General features: G+C 31.5%; 1 protein-coding gene across 1 annotated transcript; it reads left to right on the top strand.

Annotated features, from left to right (window-relative positions):
* Nucleotides 1-8718: 8718 nt before the first annotated feature.
* On the top strand, nucleotides 8719-10617 carry LOC111895448 (NAC transcription factor 25). The gene is made up of 3 exons (XM_023891523.3): nucleotides 8719-9011; nucleotides 9134-9441; nucleotides 9750-10617. The coding sequence occupies exons 1-3, from the start codon at nucleotides 8828-8830 to the stop codon at nucleotides 10356-10358; spliced, it is 1101 nt and encodes a 366-aa protein (XP_023747291.1). The 5' UTR covers nucleotides 8719-8827; the 3' UTR covers nucleotides 10359-10617.
* Nucleotides 10618-12270: the final 1653 nt, after the last annotated feature.

Below are 12270 nucleotides of genomic sequence, written 5' to 3'. Positions count from 1 at the left end.
ATCGAGTCACCCTTTTCCACCTTTGTTTAGAGCCAAATTAGTGTGCCGGTTAACCACACACGCTCCACTAACGTCTTAGCAAGTGTATAAAGTGTAATTTCATGGAATAGCATCAAATTCACATTTTTCCTAAAGTAGCTAAGATTGGGAATTTTATAAAAACATTTAGTTACTTTATTAATCATTGTACTTTTAATGAGGAACTAGTTGCCCTATCCTACCCGTCCGGCTAACGACCCTCCACCAATCAAGGAAGCGGTGGGTGAGAGTAGACACCCATTAAACGGCCATTTTATAGGCCATAACCTTATACCCCCCTTAGAGATTAGCTTCATGAATGAGGCCTACTAACGGTAAGACTAGCATTTATCTTATACATATATAATGATTATTCTTATAATATTATAATAGTATAGGGTTGAATTTTAAACTTGTAAAATTCTAGGGTTTGGAATTTAATTATTTCAAAATTAAACTTTCTAATCAAAAATTTAAATTTCAAAACTATCTAGATCAAAATTCAAATAATACAATTAAAAAATTAATATGGAATTATCTAATTTTGACCTAATCGAATTACATGCAAGATAATTGATCAAATAATTCAAATAATTAAGATTTATCAAATAAGGTAATAATTATCTAATTAAATGATAAATATCTTTTATTTTTACAAGGATAATCACAAGGAATCAATAAAATTTGGATTTTATTAACTAAAAACAGTTATGGTAATTATCCTAAGTCAAAATTAGCAAAAATCCCAAATTTCCCTCTGTCAGGCAGAAGGCTACAAATCAAATTTAAGCAAATGAAAAACATACAATGCCTCAAATACAATACAAACCAAGCAAGGCTCTGATACTACTGATTGTTTTTGAGCAAAAGAACATCCTATGTGCACATGCAAGACCCTAAAGCTTTGGATCTAGGTTTCTCTATTGTACATGCAAATTTATCCGAAGCTTTCAAACCCTAATCTAGCATACTATAAAACGAAATCTACAACTAATACAAGTTTAGATGATTACCTTGTGATAATAGCAAGAATCTTCAATCTTCAAGAGCTTAGTATCACAATTGTAATACCTTTAATGGCTCACAAACACCAAGGAAAGAATATGATCTAGAAGAGAGGGAAAGGAGGCACAATTTCGGCTATAGGAGCTCTAGGGTTTCTTCTGGTAGCCGAAAATTGAAGCCCAGTGGTTCCTTATATACTTGAGTTGCTAGGGTTTCAGCCAAAACCCTAATTGGATAACTTAGGCCTTAAGCGGTCCAAGGAATCTACTGAAATAAGGCTTGGATGATTTTAAGGTGGGCTTCCACCCTAATTTCCTCCCCGCCTTATGTCCATAAGGATTTACAACCCAAAACCAATTATCTTATAATTGCAATACCAGTCCCCTTAGTTTAATTAATCTCTTTTAATCTCAGAATTAATTTCCTAATTAATTCTTGATTACTATTAACTAACTAATATGATTTCTCTTTTAATATATCACTCATGCAATATATTAATAAACCATAATATCCTCTTTCACCATAAATCATCCTGTCAAGTTGCTTTGGTGAAGGCAACCCAAAAGGACCATGCACAATCGGGTCAAGTACATACCAAATATAGTTATGGACTTAGACATTAATCCAACATAACCGTTGCTGGGATGAATGTTCTACTCGAAGGATTATTTGAGCCTTCTGTTAAGTATAAGTGTTTTGTAGTTGTTTATGGTCAGAGACTTTGTTTCCATTGCTAGCATCAAGATAATCAAGGTTAGAAGTGTTTTGTTTAGTCTATTATTTGGGGAGTCAAACCAATGTAGATTTCAGGTTTAGGAAGGGTAGAAGTGGTTTTCTGCAGGGGCTAAGGATTTGTTTGGGTTCAGTTGTCTTGGGAAGGTCACTTTATGCTTAGAATTTTCGGTTACGTTCCACAGGTTGTTTAGTATGATCTGAGTGTTAGTAAGGAGAGCTTTTAAGGACGAAATCTAAATTAAGTAGGGGAGAGTTGTAACATTCGGTTTTGGATTTGCTTCGTTATTTAGGGTTGCGGCCCAATCATCAGTTGTCATGAGGCTTAGGGCCTTGGGGAAGAAAGGATGTGGCCATTTTGGGATGTGGGTGTTATGGTTTAAGTGATCCAAGTGTTCGACGTTGTTTTCGGAGCCTAAGGGTATAATTGTAATTTGATAATTCGATCCTTTATGAATTTTGGGTTTTGTTCGGTAATTTTTAAGGCTATGGTGAGTTGTTAGAAGCGTAGGGCTTGTCGCCACCTTTCCATGGATATAAGGTTCGTTAGAAACAGACCTAAGATGAGGAAGTTAGGGCACTTTCAAATAATTGCAGAAATGGTCCTTAGTTGATAAGATTGGCAACATAGGTCCCATGTGTGCATGGTAAGTTGGTGCGTGCCTGGGTGAGTACGCCCGACGTAATTGGCAGAGTGCCAAATTCTAGTGTTTAGGGTTTAGGTAGTATTTAAACATCATTATAAGCTCAAGGCTCTCTCATTTCTCAGCCTCCGCTCACCTTTAGCCACATTTTGGAAACACTAATCTCTCATTGAGTGTTTTGTGAGATCTAAGTGTGCATTTTAGTGTGCTTTTGATCATTTTCAAGGAAAAGGTGATTGGTTCTAGCTTTTGGTTCAAAGGAAGACTTATAGATCCAGAGTCTTGGCTTCATTTCCAGCTCATTTAAGGTATCAAGTTCACACATTGGCTTCTTGTTATGCTTTTGGGGTTTAAGTCTAGATTTGTTCTTATTTTGGTGTTTTGAGTCCTCTTTATGAGTTTGAGCCACTCTAGGAGCTAAGATTACAAGATCTTGCCCTTTCTGAGTTTATAAGTTCATAAAAATGGTATCTTGATCCTTGCTTTTGGTCCATGCATGTTATAGTTGGATTTATATAGGTATTAATGGATTAAGATGGTTGTTGGGTCCCATTAAGACATACAAATGCATAAAGGTGCAAACTTTATGCATTAAGAGCTTTATTGTATGGTTCTCTAAAGTTTGGATGCAAAGTGCTTAAGTGGTTTAGCCATAATATCTGTTTTGGAATAAGTTAGTTTACGCCCCATGTAACTGACCGTACGCACAACATACCGAGTTGTGTTCGCGATCTGGATTCGTCAAGTACGCCCAACGTAACTGAGCGTACGCTACGCGTATAATACTCAACTGGGTTTTGGATTTGTTGTGTTTTGGGGCTTTGTATCTTTGGGCCACTTCTTGCACTTTATTGCTTTGGGCCTTTGGGCCATCTCAGATCAACTTTTTGGACTAAGGAATTAGTTGGCTTTAGGATAAGGCCCATATGGGGGTTGGGGACCAAATTGGAAAATTGGGTCGTAAGTAGGCCTTTGTGGATCTTTTGGTTTTGGGCCTTTTTGGTTTATGGATTTGGGCCTCAGTTTTGGTTCAAGCTTGGCCAGGGGGTAAAATGGTCGTTTTACCCCAAGGATGGATTATGGGCCATAGATTGGAACCCAAGTTCTAATTGGGTATTATTTTTTACTAATAGCTCGGGGAGTCGTTAGGGCAACAACTAAAGATTTCTTTCAGTGAGCTTCAACATTCGAGGTGAGTCTTCTCACTATACTATGGGTCAAATGCACCAATGCCGGTCCATGTAGTTTATGTTTTATAGGAAGACCCGGGATGGCCCTTGGCAATTGTATGAAAGACCGGGAGGTGACTCCTACCAAACTATATGCAAGACCAGAGTCTGAACTCTAGCAATTAATTAGTTAAGTAGTTGTAGATTGTATGTCGGTTGTCTTTGTGATGCTTACATAGAAGACCATGAGGTGGCTCCTGACACTTATCTGTAAGAGTCAGGGTTTTGGCCCCTGGCCTGACAATGAAGATCAAGATACGACTTGTGGCATAATGGCAAGACTATGGTTGGCACATAGCACTTTTTATTGATTGTTGGATATGTATGATATGTATGACTCATTTGATGTGTATGTTATGTGGTATTTGGGGAACTCACTAAACTTTGTGCTTAAAGTTTGTGGGTTATGGTTTCATGTACTTCTGGTTCGAAAGGGAAGGGACTGGCTTGACCGCAATCCATACACCCGTGTTTTTCCGCAATTCATGATTTTAGATTTTACTCTCATAATTGTTTATTTTGGAATACCTTTAAATGTTTTAACAAAGATAAATGAATGTTTGAATATATATTAAAAATGATTTTTTTTTCTTTTTAGCTTATGATTTTCTGGATGTCACAATATATATATATATATATATATATATATATATATATATATATATATATATATATATATATATATATATATATATATATATATATAATATAAAGTGATGAAATCCATTAATTCTCTTTCTTAAACCACTTTCTTGATTTTGACATTTGTGTTGTTTTTTTTTATCGAATAGGAAGATTTGTGGTAACAAAAAATATAAATTATTTGAATGAGAAATTAAGTAATTTAACCACAATTTAATATGTATTTGATTAAAATAACAAAAAAAAATTGGTTTTTGAAAAAAAATAATCACTTAGTGTGGAATGGGCATTCCAAATTAAAAAAACAGTTTTCACGAGAAAAAAACTATATTTCGGATCGAGAAACCGGAATCCGGACCAAAATTTCAGAGTTCAGAAAAATACTATGGAATTTCAAAAACAAATACGAAATACAATGAACACTTTCAGAATTTTCAATTAAAATTCATTTTTTTACTTAAATTTGAACTATAATCGATATTAAGGCGTAAAATCCAAAATTTAATTGAAATACGGTCATTATATATATATATATATATATCCTTTTACTCATATAATATAAAGTGATATGAAATCCATTAATTCACTTTCTTAAACCACTTTCTTGATTTTGACATTTGTAATGTTTCTTTTATCGAATAAGAAGATTTGTGGGAACAAAAAATATAAATTATTTGAATGAGAAATTAAATAATTTAACCACAATTTAATATGTATTTGATTAAAATAACCAAAAAAAATTGTTTTTTGAAAAAAATAATCACTTAGTGTGGAATGGGCATTCCGAATTAAAACAAAACAGTTTTTGCGAGAAAAAAACTATATTTCGGATCGAGAAACCGGATTCCGAACCAAAATTTCAGAGTTAAGAAAAATACTATGGAATTTCAAAAACAAATACGAAATACAATGAACAATTTCAGAATTTTCAATTAAAATTCATTTTTTTTACTTAAATTTGAACTATAATCGATATTAAGGCGTAAAATCCAAAATTTAATTGAAATATGGTCAACATATATATATATATATATATATATATATATATATATATATATATATAGGCTTAGGTTATTTTATTCTAACTAATTATAGTGCGGATATCGTATGCTATGAGAATGATAAACAAAATATGTTGTTTGATAATATAAATACGTTCAGTCTTACATAACAATTGTCATTAACACATATTCTTACTAATTAAATCGTCTATAAGGTTATTATACACTTATTATTATTATTATTATTATCATTTCTGTCAGAATCTTTATTAGGTCGTATTCTGTCAGAATGAAAATGAGTGAAAAACGATGTGTGAGAACAAAAATAAATAATAATTAGCGAGAATGCATTAAAATGACGATATTTTTGTAAAGTTGAACGCATTCACATTGGTAAACAACTTATTCTTTTAATAATTCTTATAGCATACTATATCCGCACAAATTTTAGTTAGAATATTTGAACCTAATTATATATAGGAGTAGGATCAAATGAGAACACCAAAAAGGTTAAGAACACGATAACAAAGTATATTCATTTGTGATTCCATTTACTAATTTGTGGAGGAATGATAAATTTTTACGCCTTTAATTTCAATTGAAGAGAAAAAGCATATTCATGTTGATTGTGCGTAAAAATTTATTATTTCTCAACAAATGAATACATGGAATCACAAATGAATATACCTGTTCTTGCGTTCTCAACCTTTTAGGTGTTCTCATTTGATTATTTCCATATATATATATATATATATATATATATATATATATATATATATATATATATATATATATATATATATGTGGGAGGGTTAATGCAAAATACAAATAATTTGCGAAAACTCGAAAACAAGAAAAACGTATGATATTGTGTCACCTCAACATTATATTTTGAAAAATAATTCATCTAAACTTAATTTGAAATACATAATGATAATCGATGATAGATGAGAAATTGTTGCATATTAGCAAAGTATGATATTTAACATTTTTATTATGAAAACATTAATTTAAAAATGATTAAGGATGTGAAAAAAATTATTAAAACCGTCTTTAAATCTATATTACCATGACATTATCCAATGTAAACTTACTATTTTTAATTTATTGCTAAAAAGTTTATTTTGTATAGTACATGTGTTTGATTTTTATAAGATAAAATATGTCTTCGCATTTTCGTAAGATATTTATGTTTTCACATTAATATATATATATATATATATATATATATATATATATATATATATATATATATATATATATATATACTATCTTATAAAAGAAATCCCACTATTTCTAAAAAATAGATTGAATATAATAATATTATTTTTTTAAGACGTTCAAATCAATAAGTTAATAATACAAGTAGTCATCAATAAAATAATATTAAATTTTAACCTGTGTTTTGAATCCTTATATTTCTCAACAAGTTCTATTTCCTTCCCTGAATTTCGGACAATTCAAAATTTGAAACCATCAGAAAATACATGTTGATTCAAATATCCCTCCTGCAGATGGCTCTTTCTTAACATATTTTTATTTTAATACTTACTTGTAATTGATTTCATCATTTGTAACTTTTTGTATTTTTATCTTATAAATATATTGGATGAATGTTTTATTCTATTAGGTTTGTTCCTAAAAAGGTTTTTACTATGTTTCTTTAATGTGTTGGCTTTGCAGGCACAAAGAACTCAACCAAGAGGGCCAGTTAGAGCATTGTATTATCATTAGTTTGTATATTTTGGCTTCTTACTTTTGCAATAAAGAACGGTTAAACATAAGATTTGACATGATTAAGGTAGTTTGTATATTTTTCATCTTGTTTAGTCTAAAAATGAAACCTTTTTCATTATTGGTCCTTATACTATCAAGTTTCACCACATGGACTTCCTGATTACGGTGATTATTGTCCTTATTATAAGGTTGTATATAGATTTTGCTCAATATTTTAAGGTTTCGAGAACCTACATCAATATGAATCCTTGAATTTCATACCATCGTTGAAAATGTTTTAATTTGTGACCAAACTTGGTTTAAAATCACAATGAACAAGTTGACACCTGAGTATTTTGGCATTCTCAAAGGCCTATTTATCGACTTTTGAATCACAACACCTGATATTCTAAAGGTTTATTTTTATATAAACTATTATTTATATATTTTAGCATTTTACTTAGTAGGTCATTAAATTAATAAAGGAATTAAGGAAATCGAAAAAAAAAAAGAGCGATAAACAGTACAAGTGGTTTGGATATGTATAAACGAAAGTAATAACCATTTACGGGGTGTTTGGCAAAAAAACTTATTGCTTATTAGTTTATTAGCTTATAAGTTAATAAGTAAGTGTAAGATAACTTATGAAAAAATGACGTATTAGAGGTTCCCCACCGGAATAAGTTATTTTAATCTAAACATTTTTTTAACTTATAGTGATGTGGAACCTAATAAGTTGCTTTAAAAAAGTTTAACCAAACACCCTCTTAATATGGTATGGTAATGCTTTTGAAAAATATATGTCATTTAATATTCATTTCTTGAAGTGAACGCAAAATAATTTTAACTCTAAAGTGATCAAATTATTCGCCGACCGCCGCTTCGCGGGGGTAGACGGCTAGTGTATATATATATATATATATATATATATATATATATATATATATATATATATATATATATATATATATATATATATATATATATATATATATATATATATATATATATATATATATATATATATATAATTCGAAATGAAGCATTCCGAGTAAATAGTTATTTTTTCAAAGAGCTAAAAAAAATAAATCTCTTTTATGGTAATTATTTTCCTCAATTTTTCTATTTTTTTCTTTTAAAATTATAGAAGGGCATGCCTTTTTGCAAAATCATTTTGTTTTTATAAAATGGATATATTTGTTTAATGTAAACACATTTAATATTCAATATTCATCACCCTCCCGTCTTCCTATTTCTGTAATTATCCGTCTTCTTTTTATGTGGCACAGGTAATTAAAATATCTAAACATTTAAACTTATTTAAAACATCATGCATGGGTTCCGTCGAGAAATATCTCGCCCACATATAAAAGATCTCATTCATCCTGGTCCCCACTCCGTTTTACGCCGTCTTCCGCTCCTCGTTAGCCACGTGTCCCCTCTCACTCACTCGTGTCAAATTTTCATTGGCTATCTTCCACTTCATCAAAAATCCTTCTTACGTCATCATCCTCTACATCCATAAATCTTCCACAACTTTACAACCCTACATAAAATGATTAATCTACCCCTCATTTGTGACGTGGCGTAGAATTACTGTCAAACAATAGTCCTCGTACTAACGGCTGTATTACACTTGATCATGTACGGTTCACCTCATCTTAAATACCATGGTCCGTAATACGCACACTTATTCACCTATATCTAATTTCATCTCTCTCCCTCTCTCTCTCTCTCTCTCTCTCTCTCTCTCTCTCTCTGGTTAACGTCAAGAACATGCCGGCGATCTTCTCCGATTTGTTCTGAAGCTAACAAAGCGATCATCGGAATATCTTTAAGCATGGAAAGTACTGATTCATCTACATCTTCACAACAACCACACCTGCCGCCGGGGTTCCGCTTCCACCCCACCGATGAAGAGTTGGTGGTTCACTACCTCAAGAAAAAGGCAGCCTCCGCTCCTCTTCCGGTGGCCATCATCGCCGAAGTTGATCTCTATAAGTTTGATCCATGGGAGCTTCCAGGTATACACACACACACATATAAATAACAACAACATCTACTATCCTGTGATCATCTTGTTATACATGGATCTCCGTTTTACGATGATTAGGGTTTCTAAGCTTTCTGTTTTCTGTGTTTATAGCTAAGGCGGCTTTTGGTGAGCAAGAGTGGTATTTCTTCAGTCCTAGAGACAGAAAATATCCGAACGGAGCTCGGCCAAACAGGGCGGCGACGTCGGGTTACTGGAAAGCCACCGGAACTGATAAACCGGTATTGACGGCTGGTGGAACACAGAAAGTTGGTGTGAAGAAAGCTCTTGTTTTCTATGGAGGTAAACCCCCGAAAGGTGTTAAAACGAATTGGATCATGCATGAGTATCGACTCACTGATGGTAAATCCGTCTGCAAACCACCTGGCTGCGATCCTGTGAAAAATAAAGGATCTTTAAGGGTAATAATCAGTCGTCTATTCAGTTTTTTCAGTTATAATCTTATATACATGTGATCGATAACCATGGTGGTGGCTTGTTTCTTGAAAAATATTCACACTTTTAAGTTTGTTGATGTAAATAATATTATGGATATAAAGAAGATTCCTTTCTGTAGCTCGATAGATAACCATGGTAGTGGTTCGTTTTCTTGGAAATGAATATTCAAGCTTATAATTTACAAAAAAAAAATAATAAGAATTATGGATATAAATTAAAAAAGATTCTGATTACTGTTTGTGATGGGTTGATCGGGTTGATAAATTCGCAGTTGGATGATTGGGTATTGTGTCGAATCTACAAGAAGAGTAATATGCAGAGACCGGTGGACAGTGACGGCGGCGGCGGTGGCAGTGATCTGACGATGAACGGGATGATGGTATCTCCACCGGCGAGTAGGTCATTCAACCACCCGGGAATAATGAAACCCACTGGAGGCTACACAGGGTATAATACAATGATGGAGAATCATGAACACACCAACGTTCTTTACGAGAACGTCATGCTAAATACCAACTCCGTCGACGCCGACGATAATAACCACCACCACCATAACATCACCACCTCCAATCTCCTGCAGACAAGACGATTAACACTACCAGGGTTGTTCTGGAACGAAGAGGGTAATACAGGAAATTCATCATCATCTACGGCGTACACCAAGATGTTTCTGACTTCGGAGAATAACCAGGATGGAAGTCCGATGGCAGCGCAACCGACTGGAACCACCGAGGAAAACAATGGATCAATGGGGAGTTTACTTAGTCAGATACCACAAACAGTTTCACAAATGCATCAGCAAACAATGCTGGTGGCTCCCGGAGAAAGCATATTCCGACAACAGTTTCAGTTGCCTGACATGAATAATTGGTACTCTTGAATCGAACATATGAAAAAGATGAAATTTTTGTTAATTTTGGTAAGACAAAATGGTCTACAGTTGGTGTGAATGTGTAGCTGGTTTGCTGCCAAATTTAGGTAAGATGCCATGGATGATATATTTGCTTAAGCACTGAAAATATTAGCTAGAGTTATTAGATATAATACACAATTATGTAGAGACATATTAATTATTATGTGAAAAAATTTGCCATTATTTTGAATAAAATCATTATGAAGCTTTAGTTATTAATTAACTATATGATAATTACTTGCGATAAATCTTGATTTGTTATGGTGAAATCAGTCATATGCATTAATCTGAAATTGTTGTATTTACATGAATTTGGTAGTTTTTGAACAGACTAGCTATAAATTTGAATCATTATATATAGTTTCATGAAATCTTGTTAATTTTATTACATTGAATCGACTAATACTTAAATACAGGTTCAACAAATGAACAAATCTTGAATTATATACGGTTTAAAAAATGTTTGCATTAACTGAAGATTACATTAATTTATTGAGAAAATTAATCAATTTAACAATTTGGTTGAATATATTAATGAATTATAATATAATTCTTCTATTTATTTATTACATATAGTTTCAAGAAATCTTGATTAATCCTGATTAATTTGGCCGGCTTCAATTTTATATCAATTATACAAAATACTTGTATTACCCAAAATCACCCACATTGTTTTTTGAGATGGTTTTCTAGTACAACCCAGTTAGTTATGCCAGAAAATATACACAGTTATATTATAAGGACATGGCTGTTTTACGTGAATATAACTTTATTTTTAAGATGATTTTTATATATCTGTCCTGTTCTAACTTATGGTGACTGTAAAAACCCTAAAAGGTGACAATGGCGCTCATTATGTCTGTGGACTCTTTGTCTTCTAGAACTTCCATGTAATTTGGTGCCCTTCAACAGTCCATGAAGATTTTTTGACTGAGAAAACTTGTTTTGTATCGCAATGTATAGGTGATCACATGTGCCTTTATGATCCTAACGACCGTAATTACCATATACTTACTCCCCCATACCCCGAGAGAATATATATATATATATATATATATATATATATATATATATATATATATATATATATATATATATATATATATATATATATATATATATATATATATATAGAGAGAGAGAGAGAGAGAGAGAGAGAGAGAGAGAGAGAGAAGAATTCATACGAAAATACAAATAATTTCCGAAAACGCGAAAATAAGAAAAACTTATGACACTATGCCACATCAACATTATATTTTCGACAATAACTCATCTAAACTTTGAAATACATGATGTTAATCGATAATAAATGAGAAATTTTTTATATTAGCAAAGTATGATTTTTGAAATTTTTATTATGAAAACATGAATTCAAAAATGTTTAAGGACGTGAAAAAAATGTAATTATAAAACCGTTTTTAAATTTATATTATCATAACACCATCCAATGTAAACTTACTATCTTTAATTTATTGCTAATAAATTTATTTTTATAGTACATGTGTTTGATTTTTATAAGATAAAATCTGTTTTCACATTTTCGCAAAATATTTATATTTTTGCATGAACCTCTTTGTGTGTGTGTGTATATATATATATATATATATATATATATATATATATATATATATATATATATATATATATATATTCAAATGAAAACATTTTTTGGATTGTGTATATTTGAGAATATTTTTTTGCCTATCACATTAAAAAACAAATGTATTTGTATCTTTAGGGTATTACGTAATTTTGTCTGTTATAAACGATTATTTTGTCTAATTAAGAGTGATTCAATTCGATTTTTTTTTTTTGCAATTTATCCTAGATCTCAGTGATTTATAGGATTTTTCTTCCAAAATTCTATGTTTGTTGTTCA

The sequence above is a fragment of the Lactuca sativa genome, chromosome 9, assembly GCF_002870075.4.
Source record: "Lactuca sativa cultivar Salinas chromosome 9, Lsat_Salinas_v11, whole genome shotgun sequence".
Lineage (NCBI taxonomy): Eukaryota > Viridiplantae > Streptophyta > Magnoliopsida > Asterales > Asteraceae > Lactuca > Lactuca sativa.
This window is presented reverse-complemented; position numbering and strand designations above follow the sequence as displayed.

Excerpts from the sequence above, each read along its gene's own strand:
- LOC111895448 (XM_023891523.3), top strand. The coding sequence starts at position 8,828 with ATGGAAAGTACTGATTCATCTACATCTTCACAACAACCACACCTGCCG. Across the intron at positions 9,012-9,133 it reads TGATCCATGGGAGCTTCCAG|CTAAGGCGGCTTTTGGTGAG; the intron begins GTATACACACAC and ends CTGTGTTTATAG. Across the intron at positions 9,442-9,749 it reads AAAATAAAGGATCTTTAAGG|TTGGATGATTGGGTATTGTG; the intron begins GTAATAATCAGT and ends ATAAATTCGCAG.